The sequence below is a fragment of the Myxine glutinosa genome, chromosome 2 (assembly GCF_964187855.1).
Source record: "Myxine glutinosa chromosome 2, kmMyxGlut1.1, whole genome shotgun sequence".
Classification (NCBI taxonomy): Eukaryota; Metazoa; Chordata; class Myxini; order Myxiniformes; family Myxinidae; genus Myxine; species Myxine glutinosa.
The window spans coordinates 36,339,584-36,358,167 of NC_136262.1; the positions used below are offsets into that span (position 1 = coordinate 36,339,584).

General features: G+C 46.0%; 1 protein-coding gene across 1 annotated transcript in view; it reads left to right on the forward strand.

Annotated features, from left to right (window-relative positions):
• The window catches only part of LOC137422397 (epiplakin), a 147,788-nt gene that overhangs the window by 95,227 nt on the left and 33,977 nt on the right, over nt 1-18,584 (forward strand). The window contains exon 29 of the mRNA XM_078772581.1: nt 17,517-17,598. Coding sequence (XP_078628707.1) covers nt 17,517-17,598 — 82 coding nt within the window. The remainder of the gene's footprint in view (nt 1-17,516; nt 17,599-18,584) is intronic.

Genomic DNA, 18,584 nt, shown 5'->3' on the forward strand with positions numbered 1-18,584 from the left:
GAGGAGAATCTCGAGTGTCCTGGTTGAGCCTGAGGAGAATCTCAAATGTCCTGAGCAAGCCTCAGGAGAGCTGAAGAGAACACAATCGGGGGAGAAAAGGAATTTGCCTGAGAAAAGGAGTGCTTTTTGTCGACTGTCGTGAACGCTTATGAGGGTGATCGGATCGTTACACTTATAAGGGTCAAAAGGAACACTTATGTGAGACTGGGAGTGTGATCAAGTTCGGCCCGACACAACATTAGCCCCTATACCTACAATCATGGGTGTCCACTTTAAAACGCAATTTTAACATAAAATCTCACGAAAAATTGTGCAAATTCCTTCTTATATGCTTTAGTAGCCTCCAATTAACCAAATTATGTATGTTTCAGCGAAAAGTTGTGGTTAATTAAATCATTTTTCTCTGAAATTAGTCTCTGGGAGCTTGAACAGGAAAAGGTCACACAATTCTTTGTCCCCCTTTTGCCCCCTCTGAAACTTTTTGCTCACCCCCACTGTGAAATCGATTGTGCAGACACCCATGCCTACAATGTAAGTTAGAATCTCACTCTCCATAGCCAAACCATCCAAAAAAAAAAAAAAGTAAAACAAGAACTTGCCATATCTTGCATAACACAGTTGTGGGAGCAGATTCAGTCAGATTTTGAGATGAAATAGTTATTCTAAGAAATGATGCTGCTCAATGAAGCTCAATCAACGATGAAGTCTCCTGCTCAATGAAGCTCAATCAACGATGAAGTCTCCTGCTCAATGAAGCTCAATCAACGATGAAGTCTCCTGCTCAATGAAGCTCAATGAACGATGAAGTCTCCTGCTCAATGAAGCTCAATCAACGATGAAGTCTCCTGCTCAATGAAGCTCAATCAACGATGAAGTCTCCTGCTCAATGAAGCTCAATCAACGATGAAGTCTCCTGCTCAATGAAGCTCAATCAACGATGAAGTCTCCTGCTCAATGAAGTCGTGCATCAGCTGGATGTCCACAAGGGTCTCGAGCAGGTAGATGGTCCAGTACGCACTGAAGTTCAAGAACACACGTGTCCATCATGCCACTGTCAAGTGGAAGTGTAGAAAAATGAAAAAGGTGTCGCACAAATAGGAACCAATACATGGACGGCTGCAAGTGGTTCTCGTAAAGACGTTGGACAACATGTACACGTGGGTAAAATTCACATATACATTTGACTGAAAATGTTGGATAATCATTGTATTTGTATCAATAGACGCTGTAAAGTTGATTCTTGAGATTGAAGGATGTACATTGTGGAGACTTTGCAAATCCTTTTCTTATTCGCAAGTTTTCCATGGATGGCCTCAAGAAGATCGGTGGTGGTCTACGTACTCTGAAAAAGTTGTCAGTAGAGTAAATAAAATGATACCCATTTAAAGTGATTGGTGGTGATGTGCATAGTGCTAATGGTATTTTGGAAATTTCAGACTGAAGAGAGAAAAGTCTGCCAAGGTTGTGCACGTAAGGAATGTGAGAGGATTTATGTGGATCTTCACATCAGTATCCCGATTATGTGAATGAATTGTAGAGACTCAAAGTGTTGTGGGTATTCTGTACATTCCTTGGCATTAATGTATATGTATATGTATATGAGAGAGAAAGAGAGAAAGAGAGAAAGAAAGAAAGAGAGAAAGAGAGAAAGAGAGAAAAAGAGAAAGAGAGAAAGAGAGAAAGAGAGAAAGAGAGAAAGAGAGAAAGAGAGAGAGAGAGAGAGAGAGAGTTTTTGGAGTGGCGTAAGGGGCAAGATCCATGAACACCACAAGGGTCTGAATTTTTGAATAGAAATACAGACGAAAGAGGATTATGAACCGATGCCATATTAATATATTTTAACTTTTACCAATCCCTCCCCCTCAAAAAAGATTCGAAAACGTTTTTTGAAATTAAAGATAAAAATAACAAACAGCACCGTTTTTTTTTGTTTGTTTGTTTTTGTATACAGAATCGAGGCTCGTGAAAGAGCTAACATTTATCACAAAAAAAATAAATCAAACAGACAAACAAAATATACAAAAAGAGAGAGCGGAAGACAAGATGGGGAGAGAAGGGGAAGCACACAAACACAACATTTGAGAGCAGGGACATCGGGAGATGTGTGGGAGGGAGAGGGCTTGGGGGGAGGAGGCGTGGGAAGGGGGAGGGGGTGGGAGAAGTATAAAACACAAGGACACCAAGGACTTCCAGGAAAGAAGTTGGTATTTCAAAAAAGTGGATTTGGGGTGAAATTAGCGGGGGTAGAAAAGATCAAGGTTTTGGATGGGCGAAGATAAGAGATGGTGGTGAACAGCTGTTTTAAAGACCTGGAGGGAGGAGTGGGATTGAAGAGAATGACGGAGTTTGTTCCAGAGGCGGGAGAAAAGAGGAATGAAGGAGTGAAGGTGAGCAGAGAGTCTTGATTTTGGCAGTTTAACCATAAGAGGGTTGCAGGCAGATCTTGTGCGACCTGTAGGAATATTTGGGGGACAGAGCCCAGAGAGAGCTGGGGGGGGGGGGGGCAAGGCCAGAGAGGAGTCGGTAGAAGACGGAAAGACCACCAACCTGCCTGCGGTGAGTAAGTGAAAGGCCCTCGGAGATAGCTTCATCGTTGGAGATTCCAATGATTCTGAATGCTTTGGTTTGGTTTCAACAGCGTGAAGACGAGATAGGTGTGAGGCAGGAGCACCAGCCAAGAGTGGAGAGCAGTACTCCATTGAGCTGCGGGTGAAAGCCTAGTATGTGGTGAGGAGCTCAGGGGTGCCAAGGAAGGACTTCGCATGACGGAGGATGCCCAGTCGGCGACTGGCTTTAGAGGCCAACTTGGAAATGTGGTTTTCCCAGGAAAGATCATGTCAGATAGTGAGACCCAAAAGCTTGAGTGACAGAACTTCTTGGAGAGGATTGTTGAGAAATTAGAAGGGAGGTTGTCCAGTCGGTCTTTTCGGAGAGACATCGTAAGAGTGTGAGATTTGTCAGGATTGAAAGACATGTTCCACTTGTTTGCCCAGTCTGCGATTTTGTCCAGGTCTGCAGAGAGTGAGGAGGCTGCAGACTGCCGATCTGAGGGATGAGGAATGGAGTGGCAGAGAGTGGAGTCATCAGCAAAGAGATAGAGAGGATTTTCCAGAGAATCAGAGAGAACATTGATGAAGACCAGAAAAAGCACAAGGCCCAGAACACTGCCTTGGGGAACTCCAGCCTGAACAGGAAGAGGAGATGAGAGAAACACGTTCAGGGCCACACGTTGACTGCGACTGGAGAGGAAGTCCGCCAGCCATGCATGGAGATTTCCATGGATACCAAAGGAGGAGAGTTTGGTGAGCAGAGCGGGGTGCCAGACTGTATCGAAGGCACGGGATATGTCAAGGGAGACGACTCTAATTTCCTATTTGGCATTGAGGACCTCCATCCATTGTTGAGACAGCAGAAGCAGCATGTCCAGAGCAGAGTGACCTGGTCTGAAACCAAATTGATGATCAGAGATCAAGCCATTGGAGAAGAGGAAAGATTTCATATCTGAAGCAATGATGAAGTCCATGACTTTGCTGATAATTGGGAAAAGGCTGATTGGTCTGTAGTTGCAAGGATCTGTTTTTGTACCTTTGTTGTAAAGCGGTGATGTTGGCTGATTTCAAAGCAGATGGCAGACGACCTTGAGCAAAAGAGAGGGTGAAGAGAACAGAGAGAGGGATTGAAAGAGTGGAAGAACAGGATTTTAGGACCCGTGGGCTGATGCCGTCAGGTCCAGTTGCAGAATCAGAGTCGAGGGTTGACAGAAACTTTTCCACCTTGTCAGGAGGAAAGGACACTGAGTCCAGGAGCAGCTGGGTACGACTGGGAACGGTGGGTACAGAGAGGGATGGGTTTGGGACACAAGATTTAGAGGCAAACACAAGTTGAGGCATTCAGCTTTTACACGTGCGGATTCAGCTGTGTAGCCATTTGAGGTAAGGGAGGGGATGGAGGGGGAGCAAACACCAGAACCAGATTTGACCAGACGCCACCAGGATTTGGAAGAGGGAGATAGATAAGAGAGATCGGTCTTGAGAATGGAGAGACATTGTTTCCTGGCTCTCCTGAGGGTGGACACACACCTGTTTCGGGCTTTGTGAAAGGAAATGAGATTTCCTTCCGTTGGATTTGCTTTCCAGGAGACGAAGGCAAGTTGTTTCTGGGCAACAGCCTCACCACAAGATGCCATGTACCATGGACAGGAGGAAGGGTATGACAACTGAAGACGAGATGGGATAAATCTGTGCATGAGAGAGAGCAATTTACATTGGAAGAATTCCCAGGATGAGTTGATGTCAGAGGCGGTCGAGATGGGAGACCAGTCCAGATGATTGATGGTTGCTTGAAGACCGTGCCAGTTGGCCTGAGTGAAATGCCAGACTCGTCGACGCTGAGGAGGCTCTCTGAGAATGGTCAGAGAGATGTCCACTTTAACAAGCACATGATCAGATGAGCCGATTGAAGCAGAAGAAGAGCAGCAGACATTTTCAGGGAAGTTAGTCATAACCAAGTCCAGAAGAGAAGATGCTCCGTTGACTGAGATCCGGGTCGGGAAATTGACAGATTGTGTCAGGTCCAGTGAGTCGCAGAAGTCCTTTGCTGAGGAGCCATGGCTGGTGAGAGAGGTACCCACACCCAGCCAACTGGCATGGTGACAATTGAAATCACCACATATGAGGAAGAGAGAGTTGGGATGAGTAGATAGAAGTTGGTCCATATTATCAGACAGCGAGATGTAGATGGAGTCATCACTGTTTGGTGGACGGTACAACACACATATGAACAAAAGGTGGGAGTGAAGGGGAAGCCGTAGCCAGAGGTATTCCTGGGGGTGAGGTGGAGAGAGGGGCAGTGCATGGCGAGTGAGGAAGAGAGTTTTTGATAAAGATAGCAACCCCACCTCCAGGACGAGGCTCAGGTCTATCATACCGGAGGAGGGAGTAACCCGGGAGAGATACTAAGGAATCAGAGACATCATGAAGGAGGAAAGTTTCTGTTAAGCAGATCACGTCTGGTTTGTCAGAAGCAACCTGTATTGAGAGATCAGTCAAGTTTGAGCGAAGGCCCCGGATGTTTGAGGTCCATACCGTTAATGAAGAGGAAGGGGGAGCATCGGATACAGAACGGGGAGGGGGGGGGAGGGGGTAGGGTGGAAGAGGAGGAAGAGGTAGGAAGAGCTGTTGAAGGTGTGTCAGAGATTTCAGAATAGCTCGGAGAAAGGGAAGGCTGGGGCGGACAAAAGGATTGATGGTGATTGGGTGAGGCACAGTGAGGTGTTATTTGAGGAGGGGGAAGAGCAAGGCAGAAGGTTGAGGGAGATGAAGGTGAAAGTTGGAAGGGGGAAGAAGCGGGGAGGATGCTTTGAGGGGGAGGGGTGAGAGGGGAGTCTAGGAGGGGAGGAGCGAGGGAGAGTCTCGGAGGGGAGGGGTGTGGGCGGAGATTTGAAAGGAATGGGTGATTGGGAAGATTTGGAGGGGAGGGGCAAGGGGGAAGATTTGAAAGAGATGGGTGATGGGGATGATTTGGAGGGGATGGGGGAGGGGGGAGTCTAGGAGAGGAGGGGCGAGGGGGAGTCTAGGATGGGAGGGGTGTGGGGGGAGTTTAGGAGGGAAGGGGCAAGGGGGGAGATTTGAAAGGGATGGGTGATGGAGAGGATTTGGAGGAGCAAGGGGGAAGATTTGAAAGGGATGGGTGATGGGGAAGATTTGGAGGGGAGGGGCAAGGGGGAAGATTTGAAAGAGATGGGTGATGGGGAAGATTTGGAGGGGAGGGGCAAGGGGGGAGATTTGGAGGGGAGGGGTGATGGGGAAGTTTTGGTGGGGAGGGGTGATGGGGAAGATTTAGAGGGGAGGGGTGAGATTGGATTTTGGAAAGTGTATGATTAATGGGAAACGAACATTTATTGCAAAATGAGTTTCTTGTGACCTTCGAGTCAAAAATACATTTGAGGACGCTGGAGGGGGGATGGAGTGCAGGTGAGTTTAGGGAATGTAGGAAAGAGGAACTGTAAGAGATGGAATTTTTTTTTGGAATGAATAGATTTGGTGAGCAAGTCAAAAGCAACCTTTTAAAGAAGAAGAAGAAAAAGGTGTTATAATATATGACAGAATACAGTACTTCAGGGGAAAGTTTAAACATTTTAAAATTTAACAGTGAAACCTATCTGGGGAAATGGAGGTGAAACACGTGATCGAAGAACGAACGAATGAATAAGAGCAACTAATAAACGAATAAGAACAACGAAGAAACGAATAAGAACAACAAATAAATGAATAAGAATAAAGAAGGGATTTTTTTTTTTTGAGTTGAGATTTTAAACAAGGACGTACGGGGTGAAAAGACTGGGAAAAACTGAGAGAACGAAAGTAATTGGAGCACAATCGACGGACCGCTGAGAGAAAAACAAAGCCTCAAGGTAGGACACAGTATTTCTCACGGTATTTCTCACGGTATTTCTCCCGTGCGAGAGGAAAACGCGAAAAGGACGGGCCTTCACAGCTGCAATGTAATGATGTTCCTGCTCCATGTGGGTGTTTGGTTCTGTTTTGTGAAATACCATATGCCCTTGTGACTCCAACGTCCGTGACTCCAACGGGGTCATGTGAGGTCATGTGAGATCTCGTGAGATCTCGCGAGAGCACGCACCGCAGATATGGCCTGACGAATAAAGCAGTTATCTTATATGTGCCATGTGGTCCAAATTCACCAATCAGCGTTAAGAGGATACGAGCGAACTTCCAAGGGTGTAAGCCGGAATGAAATGTTAACAATCCTCACACCTCACACCATCAGAGACTCCTCCTCACTCACCACATTCAAAACATCACTAAAGACCCACCTGTTCAACACTGCATTCAACACTCAACCCACAGCATTTAACCCCTGACTATCTCTTCTCCTTCTCCCTCCTTTTGCTTTAAATATTTCCCTATTGATTCTTGTCTTTTTGCAATTGTTGTTTTCATGTATTGTTATGCATTATGTTTTCCATTCTGTCAAAGCGCCTTTGGGCTTCTGGAAAAGCGCTATACAAAATAAATGAATTATTATTATTATTATTAACAAGTAAATTGCAAATGAACAATCAACGTCTTACACTCCAGCAAATTAGGTTGTATTTTTAATGACGCCCACACTTTTACAAGTGATCGAGCTACCTTAATGACGCACATACGTCGACACGTGGTCGATCCACCTAAATGACGCACACACGTCGACACGTGATCGATCTAGCTTAATGACGCAAAACACGTCGACACATGATCGCATGATCGATCTAGCTTAATGAGGCACGCACGTCGACACGTGATCGATAGAGCTAGCTTAATGACGCACACACATCGACACGTGATAGACGAATAGCTAGCGCTATTCGTCGGGCGTAATTTTTACTTTTTAAAATGATGCACACACATCATCAATTGGGATAACGTTCTTTTATGGTCCACCTCGGCAAAGTGAACCAGAACTCCAGAAGCAATGAAACGAAATCATGTAAGTGAAGCAGTCGGTAGAAAACAATAAAAGTAGAGAAGAAATTACACGAGAGTTCACAAAAAGTTACGAATTAATTCAAAAGTAAAACCAAGAATGAAGCGGCGGCGGCGGCGGCGGCGGCGGCGGCGGCGGCGGCGGCAGCGGCGGCGGCAGCAGCGGCGGCGGCAGCAGCAGCAACAGCAACAGCAGCAGCGGTAAAAACGTTTCTGTATTTTACCTCATTAGTCACTAACCTCACTTTTTTCCTGAGTTATAGCTCCAACTCCAGGTTTTCTGCATTATTTCGGTGAATATTGGAGAATATAATAAAGTCAAATCACTAACTGCGGTGCAATATTGAAGGGACGTGCACCTTTGTTTTTTACGGCGAAGCCCGGAGGGCAATAACGTCTGGAACAGCGTTTGTCCGTCCGGTGTATGGATGGATGTATGTTCCTCACAAACGTCCACCATTCAGAGCTGAGGATCTGGTCACATGACGGGACAACAGATCCTCCACTTTGCAGATCCAAGCCCGGCTATGCCGTTGTTGGACTATCGATCTTGTTTTACCATAAATAGATACGTGTGTTTGTTATTTGCGAAAATCGAAGATTTTTCAAGCATATTGGTTGGGCTTGCGCGTTATTCTCTCAGTTTGTCTGTTTGTCTGTTTGTCTGTTTATCTGTTTGTCTGTTTGTCTGTCTGTCTGTCACCTACAGGTCACAATTTTCAACCGATATTCACCAAATGACTTATTTTAGCCATATTGATGAAATCGACCCTTTGTCGTGAAATGGGGAGATTTTGACATGTATTCTGAGCGGTTCTTTTTCTAATTTGAGGTCGAAGGCTGTCACGATGGAAGGCCAGATTAAGGCCGTCTTCCTGTCCGTTTGCGGGGGAGAGCCGTTTGCACTCATCTTGTCAGGTGCTACTCATTCGTCGAATCGTCTGGTACCAGCTCTGCTGTGAATCGATTACATCATGCTCAGCCAAAGCAATGGAACAAGTCTCATCAGAAGCTGTCATACATATAACACCAAAATGTGGTGTCAAATGTGGAATGTCAATCACCAAAATGTGGTGTCAAATGTGGAATGTCAATCACCAAAATGTGGTGTCAAATGTGGAATGTCAATCACCAAAATGTGGGTGTCAAATGTGGAATGTCAATCACTAAAATGTGGTGTCAAATGTGGAATGTCAATCACCAAAATGTGGTGTGTCATATGTGGAATGTCAATCACCAAAATGTGGTGTGTCATATGTGGAATGTCAATCACTAAAATGTTGTCTGTCATACGTGGAATGTCAATCACCAAAATGTGGTGTGTCATATGTGGAATGTCAATCACTAAAATGTTGTCTGTCATATGTGGAATGTCAATCACCAAAATGTGGTGTCAAATGTGGAATGTCAATCACCAAAATGTGGTGTCAAATGTGGAATGTCAATCACCAAAATGTGGTGTCAAATGTGGAATGTCAATCACCAAAATGTGGTGTCAAATGTAGAATGTCAATCACTAAAATGTGGTGTCAAATGTGGAATGTCAATCACCAAAATGTGGTGTGTCATATGTGGAATGTCAATCACCAAAATGTGGTGTGTCATATGTGGAATGTCAATCACTAAAATGTTGTCTGTCATACGTGGAATGTCAATCACCAAAATGTGGTGTGTCATATGTGGAATGTCAATCACTAAAACGTTGTCTGTCATATGTGGAATGTCAATCACCAAAATGTGGTGTCAAATGTGGAATGTCAATCACCAAAATGTGGTGTCAAATGTGGAATGTCAATCACCAAAATGTGGTGTCAAATGTGGAATGTCAATCACCAAAATGTGGTGTCAAATGTGGAATGTCAATCACCAAAATGTGGTGTCAAAAGTGGAATGTCAATCACCAAAATGTGGTGTCAAATGTGGAATGTCAATCACCAAAATGTGGTGTGTCATATGTGGAATGTCAATCACCAAAATGTGGTGTGTCATATGTGGAATGTCAATCACTAAAATGTTGTCTGTCATATGTGGAATGTCAATCACCAAAATGTGGTGTCAAATGTGGAATGTCAATCACCAAAATGTGGTGTCAAATGTGGAATGTCAATCACCAAAATGTGGTGTCAAATGTGGAATGTCAATCACCAAAATGTGGTGTCAAATGTGGAATGTCAATCACCAAAATGTGGTGTCAAATGTGGAATGTCAATCACCAAAATGTGGTGTCAAAAGTGGAATGTCAATCACCAAAATGTGGTGTCAAATGTGGAATGTCAATCACCAAAATGTGGTGTCAAAAGTGGAATGTCAATCACCAAAATGTGGTGTCAAATGTAGAATGTCAATCACCAAAATGTGGTGTCAAATGTGGAATGTCAATCACCAAAATGTGGTGTCAAATGTGGAATGTCAATCACCAAAATGTGGTGTCAAATGTGGAATGTCAATCACCAAAATGTGGTGTCAAATGTAGAATGTCAATCACTAAAATGTGGTGTGTCATATGTGGAATGTCAATCACTAAAATGTTGTCTGTCATATGTGGAATGTCAATCACCAAAATGTGGTGTGTCATATGTGGCATGTGAATCACTAAAAATGTGGTGTGTCATATGTGGAATGTCATCACCAAAATGTGGTCTGTCGTATGTGGAATGTCAATCACCAAAATGATTGCCATGATGTCCTGAGTTGATTAGGCCAATTATTATTGTGAGAACTGTGAAATGTGAGTGGGTTCTTTTGAGAAATATGGATGACTAGCAGAAGTACCCGGCATTGCCGGGTGGGGGAGGGGAGAAGAGTGGGAGGGGGAGGAGGGGAGAGGGGAGAAGAGGGGGGGTGGGGAGGGTGAGGGATGGGAGGGGGTGGGAGGGGGGGAGGGGGTGGGGGGGGGGAGAGGGGTGGGAGGGGGGAGAGGGGGAGGGGAGGAGGGAAGGGGGGAGGGGCCGGAGGGGGAGGGGAGGGGGAGGGGGAGGGGGAGGGGGGGAGGGGTGAGGGGGGAAGGGGAGGAGGGGGTGGGGAGGGGGGGAGGGGGAGGGGGGGGAGGGGGAGGGGGGAAGGGGAGGAGGGGGTGGGGAGGGTGAGGATGGGGAGGGTGAGAGATGGGGAGGGTGAGGGATGGGAGGGGGAGGGGGGGTGGGAGGGGGGAAATGGAGGGGAGGGGGGAGGGGGAAAAGGGAGGGGGAAAGGAGGAGGAGGGGGAGAAGGGGAGGGGGGAGGGGGAGAAGGGGAGGGGTATGGTGGAGGGGTAGGGTGGAGGGGGAAGGGAAGGGGGGACGGAGGGGGGAGGGGGAAGGGGGAGGGAAGGGGATGGCCAGTCAACAACGACGTTGCAGTTCTCATGGTCGGAGAGCAGCACAACAATCGTACATAGTCCTGCATATTCGCAACAGCACGAAACGGATTTTGGAAGCTCACTCGGACAAAAGCCTCGCACAAATTACACCGTGAAGGCCCAATGGTCATGTCTATGCCACAAATCACGGGAGCAACTGAATTGAAAATATATAGAACGCTCATACTCCGTGAAAAGTGAAGCCGCCGTGTCGCCATCTTGGTCAGCACGACTCGACCAACTCGCGTCGCGGATCTCGTTTTGTGGGGCAAGAAACTGCTCCAATCGGTTACGGAAGGGTTGTGGAAAGACGTTTCACAGCTGTTTCAAAGACGTCTTTAATTCAAATCGCACAAAATCGATACAAAACACGATCGCATAAAAGGTGAAGTGACGTGTGACGGGATGGAACATCACGTGATCGCTCTGAGCGGCGGGAATGGAACATCACGTGATCGCTCTGAGCGAATCAGCGAGCTGTTCTGGAACCGGCTGAGATTAGCGGGTACTTCGCTGAAATGCGCTGAGGTAAATATGAATAAAAAATATGGATCGTCAAATATTTTGAGTTCGGCCATGTTCGTCCGACGCTCAATGGCCATGTCTATGTCAAATATCAAGCACGTAAGCCTCTCCGTTTAGGAGTCTATCGGTAACATTACACACACACACACACACACACACACACACACACACACACACACACACACACACACACACACACACACACACACACACACACACACACACACACACACACACACACACACAAACTGTGTTTTATATATATAGATTGTCTGTTTAAACTTGTTGAATTTTGTTCCATTGACTTTATTTGAAATTGGAATTTACCAAAAATGTTTTGGTAATTCATTTTGTTATTTTTATGTTTTATTCCTGTTTTAAAGTCTGGTCAGGTCAATTTGTTGCCTTCAAAAGGTTTTTATTCAACCTGTGCTCTCGACTTGTTGGATAAAACCATTAACTACGATGAATCCACAATAATTCCCAAGTTTTAATTCCCACGTTTTGAAGTTAAGTTTCCACAATAATTCCGCACGCCATGTTAAGGTGTATGGAGCAGTTTAATTAGGCATTCCACGGGATGGAATTCTAATTACTAAATGAACTAGAACAGCACTCGGCAGAGAGAATACTTCCGCCAGGCTGAACAGTTTATGTTTTGTATCTCACCGATAGGCCAGATCTCTATTCGGACCGGAACCAAAATCGAATCCGCTTGGTCTTGTCGCTGAACCAACTCATCCACCAAGTTTTGTTATAAGTCGTCCACAATTTTTCGAAATATCATGCTATATGTCATTTTTGGCCCTACATCTCAATGGTGAAGAATCACTTAGAACATTAAAAAAAATTCTCGTATCCGGATCCATATACGGATCGTTACCAAAATCGAATCAATTTATCCTTGTCACATACCCAACCTCTCCACTAAATTTCATCCGAATCTACAAATTGAAATCGATTTCGTCCGAAATCTTGTTCACAAACAGCCAAACAGACAGAGGTGAAAACAACCTTCATTCACCTTCTGTGGCGGAGGTTAATAACCAAAACAACTACAAAGCATCAGGAAATGCAAAGCCCGTCTGTTCCGTTTGTATTCAGATGTCTTCTTCTTCTGTATGTTCAACATGACGAAAACCCAATTAAAATATATTTATACAAAAGTATATTTAATTTTTATTAAAAAATACAAAATTTAAAATAACGATTTTATGCAGCCTTGACCTTTGCGTTTTAGATTAAAAAAAAAAATCAGCATTGGTTCTTGGCTATGGTCCTGGGCTCATTGATCCTTGGCTTTGGTCCTGGGATCATTGGTCCTTGGCTTTGGTCCGGGGCACGTTGGTTCTTGTCTTTGGTCCAGGGCGCGTTGTTTCGTGTGATCCGGGGCACGTTGGTTCTTGTCTTTGGTCCGGGGTGAGTTGGTTCTTGTCTTTGGTCCGGGGCGTGTTAGTTCTTGGCTTTGGTCCGGGGCGCATTGGTTCTTGGCTTTGGTCCGGGGTGCATTAGTTCTTGGCTTTGGTCCGGGGCGCGTTGGTTCTTGGCTTTGGTCCAGGGTGCGTTAGCTCTTGATTTTGGACCGGGCGCGTAAGTTCTTGGCTTTGGTCCAGGGCGCGTTCGTTCTTGGCTTTGTTCCGGGACGCGTTGGTTATTGGCTTTGGTCCGGCGTGCGTTAGTTCTTGGCTTTGGTCCGGAGCGCGTTAGTTATTGGCTTTGGTCCGGGGCGCGTTAGTTCTTAGCTTTGGTCTGGGGCGCGTTAGTTCTTGGCTTTGGTCAGGGGCGCATTGGTTCTTGGCTTTGGTCCAGCACGCGTTAGTTCTTGGCTTTGGTCCGGGGCACGTTAGTTCTTGGCTTTGGTCCAGAGCGCATTAGTTCTTGGCTTTGGTCCGGGGCGCGTTAGTTCTTGGCTTTGGTCCAGAGCGCATTAGTTCTTGGCTTTGGTCCGGAGCGCATTAGTTCTTGGCTTTGGTCCGGGGCACGTTAGTTCTTGGCTTTGGTCCGGGGCGCGTTAGTTCTTGGCTTTGGTCCGGGGCGCGTTGGGTCTTGGCTTTGGTCCGGGGCGCGTTGGTTCTTAGCTTTGGTCCTGCTCGTTGGTTATTGGTTTGGTCCTGTGCTCGCTTTGTGGGGGGTTTCGTGGTGCCTTAAGGAGTGGAGAATGAGGTTAAAGTGGTGGGGTTGACGTTGGCGGGTTGAACTGGGAGCCAAAGCCTTGGGTGGACAGAGCGGAGCGTATCCATAGGGCCAGATCAAGCCACGCGTACACATTTCTTTTAGTTCTTACACGATAGTCTATCATGTCACACTTTATTTTCTCAGCTTTCTTCGTATAAAATAATCCTACTGAACTCACAAGCTCAACAACGGCACAGTCAACCAACGGGCCTTTTCAGGGCACCAGCGACTGGTGGCCCTGCCACGGCACGACTCCACCGGAGTGACCATTGCTGATAATGCACCTTCACAGTTTCTGTTGCACGACACACATTTACATGCATGACACATACATCACCGTGCACTCTCTACAATCACCAACCCTTGACACCACTAGTATTGCTCACATTTATACCCCCTTCTTTAGCGTTTGGGTTGCGGAAGCACAACTGTTTTCACCTGGTAAGCAAGAGGCCGATGACCCTCGTTCTTTTTCTCCCTTTCTATTTTTGTCTCCCTCTGCGCATGGTCTGATGGGTACCCTGTATTTTGTATATCCGGGATAGGTCAGGCATAGGATTAAGTCTGCATCTCGTCCATTCCCTTTGCTTTGGAAATAACGCTGCACTCTCCATTGCTTGCGATCACTTGAACATTTTGGATCTGCATTCCCTCATTGTTCCTTTTGTGTGCACCCCTTCCTCCTCCCCCCACCCCCGAACATTAAAGCCCTTGAGGTCCCCCTTTGCATTAACCCTGTTTGTAAATAATAAATCCCTTGTTGATGTTCTTTTCCAATCTGTCCATGTTCGTCATTTATTCCATTGATCAGTGTTCTTCGCACTTCGGTTAGACTGGGAGATTATAATCCCCCAACTAATTGGCTCATTCACTCCGACAAGCATTGCGGTTGCTCAGCCACCCTAATTAAGATCTAATTAAGATAAGGTTGGTGCATAGCCAAGGGCACGTACCCTGATTGGAAAGCCATGTGGAGCAGGTAAACTGTGGTCAGACGGAAGACCATAGGACTGAGTGGTAGACCAATTGCCATGTACGGTTGCCTCGCAACCTGCCCTGGTACAACGCTATTTGTGATCGCTTGCTTCATGTCCAGTAAGTTTGACGAGAACCAGGGATTCCCCATCATAGTACATCCGAAACCCATGGCCGTAACAGTATAACCCCCCCCCCCCCTCCTCCTGGCCCAAGCACATCTGGGCTTGGTGAAAGGTAAGTTAATGCTCAAGCACCACAGTAGGGCAGTTATGCTGAAAGGCTGTGAAGACCAATGAAAATTTGAGCATGCGGCCACACTCCTCTAAACCCAACCTTTCCCATCACTGTGAAAATTGGGCGCTTTGTTTTTGTTCAGACTGGGTTAGGTGGGAATAATGGGGATGTGGGTGGGGGTTGAGGGGGGGGCTGATTCTTGACTTTTGCCCAGCGACCCAGAATCACAAAGACCATCCCTGGGTAGGCTCTCTACTGAGTGTCGTTCTACTTTGTACTGTCTTCTATGTGGTCTCGTCAACATGCATTTGGTTCAGCAATCGAGCCCTTCACCTGCACTTGGTTCCATGAATCGAGACTTGCTTTCACATCTCAGTTCCGGTGATTATGTAGATGCAAAGGCTTTGTGATGGCTGGCCTCTGATCCGTTATGACCATTAATCGAATCCATATCGAGACAACCCAAATGTTGAAACTGCCATCTGCATCCTATGATAGCAGGGGGTGCTGCATCGTAGGGCTTTTTATTCCTCATCCGCACCAACTTATAGATGTATATTCAAGATCCCGACTTGTCTTTTCTAACTAACTTGGCCAAAGTAAAAGGGATCTCACCCAATAACCTAAGTAAAAATAGACCATAATCCAAAGAAAAATGCCTTTTTGATCTTTGGCTTGCAAAGGTATCCGGCGTTTCTGGGCAACGCCGGTTCCTTCCTCCCACCCCTCCCTATCCCTCCTCTTATCTCTTCTTACCGTACAAGGCTCTGTGCAGGTGTGGGTACCTCTGCTCTGTGCAGGTGTGGGTAACTTCCACCTCACTCCTCTCTCCGGACTCTCACCTCTCCCTCCTCCTACACCTCCCTCCAGACTCCAACACTATCCTCTCCCTCCTCCCACCTTCTCCTGGGTTCAAATTGCGGGTACCTCTGCTAGTATGAAATACATTTTGAAGACTTTCGTAGAATCATAGGTGATACAAAATTTCAGATACATAGGTTATATAGCGATTATGAATTTAACATTTGTGACCATATGTAGCGTAAATCATTCCCAGCAACCAAGATGGCGTCCTTAGCAACCGATACACCAATGCCCATTTCGACAGGAAAAACAGCTTTTTAGGTCATCTCATTTCACTTCTCAAAGAGATGAATTTATAAAATGGGTCCTGATGTCCGGATATCTGTTCGTCCGTCTGTCCGGATGTCTGTCTGTTAACTTTTTGCTATTTTTGCTACTCCTTCCTTATCACCCAGCTGATTGTTCTGAAAGTTGAAACATGAATACAAGACAGTAGCCTGCACAATTGCTCGGCCTTCGATTTTGGATCATCATGAGGGCTCCCACGGGGGTTAACCCCCAAATCTCGGATCCATACTCATCCCTTATTTACCAACTGATTGCTTTGAAACCCAATACAGCCCTTCTACCTGATGGCCCACATGATCGCTCGGTCTTTGATTTTCCGATTTTGGGTCAGTCAGAGACTATATCAGGAGGTCCCCTAAAATCAGCAGTGGTCTGAACTTCAACCTCAAGAGATGACCGGAAGCCCACTAGGGGCTATTTTTAAAATTTTTATTTTAAAGCTTTGGAGTTCTGCCGGTTTCAAAAACCCTACATTTGAAGGCATCTCTCGGTTTCTTCTCTAATTGTAGCTACTACAATCACTATTATTTTTACATTGATCAAAAAGCTTCATGGTGGAGCTTGTACATAAATCACACCCAGGTCAAAGCCATTAGGAGTTTTAGTTACTCCCGCCGTTTACCCGCACATTCATTGAATTAACACAAGGGAGAATATATAACAGAAATTGTACAAATGCGCATGATATGTTGGATTTGAACCTGGTTTTGTTCCTATTTTCGTCCCCCTTATACTTTTCTCACGAATCACCTGTTTAGTTATTTACTCTTATTGTATCGGTTCTGAAAAGTTCTCCCCTTCTCAATCCAGTTTTTATTGTTCAGCAGTTCAGCAGTTTGTTCATCTGCTCCAGGACTACAGTTCGGAAGGAAGTGGATCCGACCAATACTTCATTCTGTGCAGTGCCAGCAGGGGGCACCGCATTATGAGTACGCCGTTTATATTGGAGTTGGCTGCCTCGTTCACACCGTTTACTGTGGTGTATTAACCGTATTGGTAACTCGATGAGTTTATATATACGATGAACTGATCATGATGTAAATTTTGTGTTAAATTTCACAACTATTGCGCATCAAGCTCCACCAGCATTGGCTATGGGTTACACGATGATGTCACAAAATGCACCAGACGAGGCCCTCGTTGTTACTCAGTGGTGAGAGATGCATCGCACGAATAAACATTTCTGTCATATAAGGAATCGGCCAACGTGCTGCAAATACGAATGCTTTGGAGAATATTCAACCTATGACATCATCACCGCGGATGACGTGAGAGTAAATGCTCAAACTCGGAGCCGACGCGTTCTATTCCCCGGGGGCGCATAATGTTGTTTGTTTGTAGACATGCGGACACACTTTTTATTCCAAGCAGTGTCTAATCATTCCCTCCACCTCGTGGGTAGTCCGACAGGTAACTGTAAGTAGGGAGGAGTCAGTCATGTTGGGGGTGGAACCGTCGGTTGATATGACTTTTAGATGACCAGGTGTTCCATGGTGTCTCCGCACGTTTCGTAGCAGGTAAGACCCGCCCCCTCGCATATAAACCCGGCGCGGTCGTCGAGGTCCAATCCTTGACAGCGGAGGCTTCGAGGAGGTTGTCTTGGCTTGAGGAGGGAGGGGATCTGATCCGGTCTGGGGGAAGGTCCACCGTGTGAGATGACCTCGGACGGGCAGCAGAGCGCAGTGGATGGAAAGATCGGTCTCAATCAAGGTAAGTAACGGACAGGTGTATATCCGAAGGTTCAGTACTGTTACATTACCTGTATTAGATACAGATACCCCGGGTCTCATAGAACAGCCTTGTGAGGAGGTTTCTTCTTCCAGGACCATTTGATGTCCATGTACTTAACCAGGTGTTGACACCAGCCTCGGGCGATGAGTCAACGCAAGCGTTAGTGACGCCACCTGGGCATGCTATGGCGTGACATCAACCTGGATTCTCCGCGCTTCCAAAGACCTTTCGTTTTTTATTTTCCTCTCGAGTCAAAGTAAGAATCGTTATATTTGGTCCTGGAGAGCAAAACGGCTGCAGTCGATATGCAAAAATCGCCAAATCTCATTCCTCGACAACGCCAGGTGCATTGTGCACCTGACATCTCCAATCCCAGCAGGTGAACACCAAGCAGACGCCGAATCTGATACGCAAAACGTGGACGTGTTTTCACACTGTTCTTGCATCGCCGTGTTAATGTAGTTGCGTTTTTAAAACTTTATTTCGTACAAAACATTCCAAGAACCTGCCCTTTCAGAACGCCCTTTGAACCTAACTGATGCGTATGCATGAGCACGCTGTATGGGGCGTCGTCACACATCATACAGGTAAGGGGTGACACCTTGCTATCGTAACGAATGCGTCCGCAGCAGGTACAGACAAATCGTGCTTGGCAGAGAGCGTTTTATGTAAATGTTCGTCGAAAGTGTATTTAAAGAACCTCTGTACTTTCGCTGGAGACTTTGTAAGCGATCACAAAGATTGTTTGTCCGAATGTACAGTTACATGTAGTTGTCCCACTAACGAGTCACGTGTTCCGTCTGCACATAGGATAACTGCCCGGAGTGAGATGAAAAACTGTTTGTCACTTAAGGAGAAAACAGGATGAAAAACATACAGCTTAGTCATAAACATAGATCTGAAAAGTAAATTTAGCTAGATGGTATTCATTGAATACTTACCCTGCGCAGTCAACTTGATGCGAG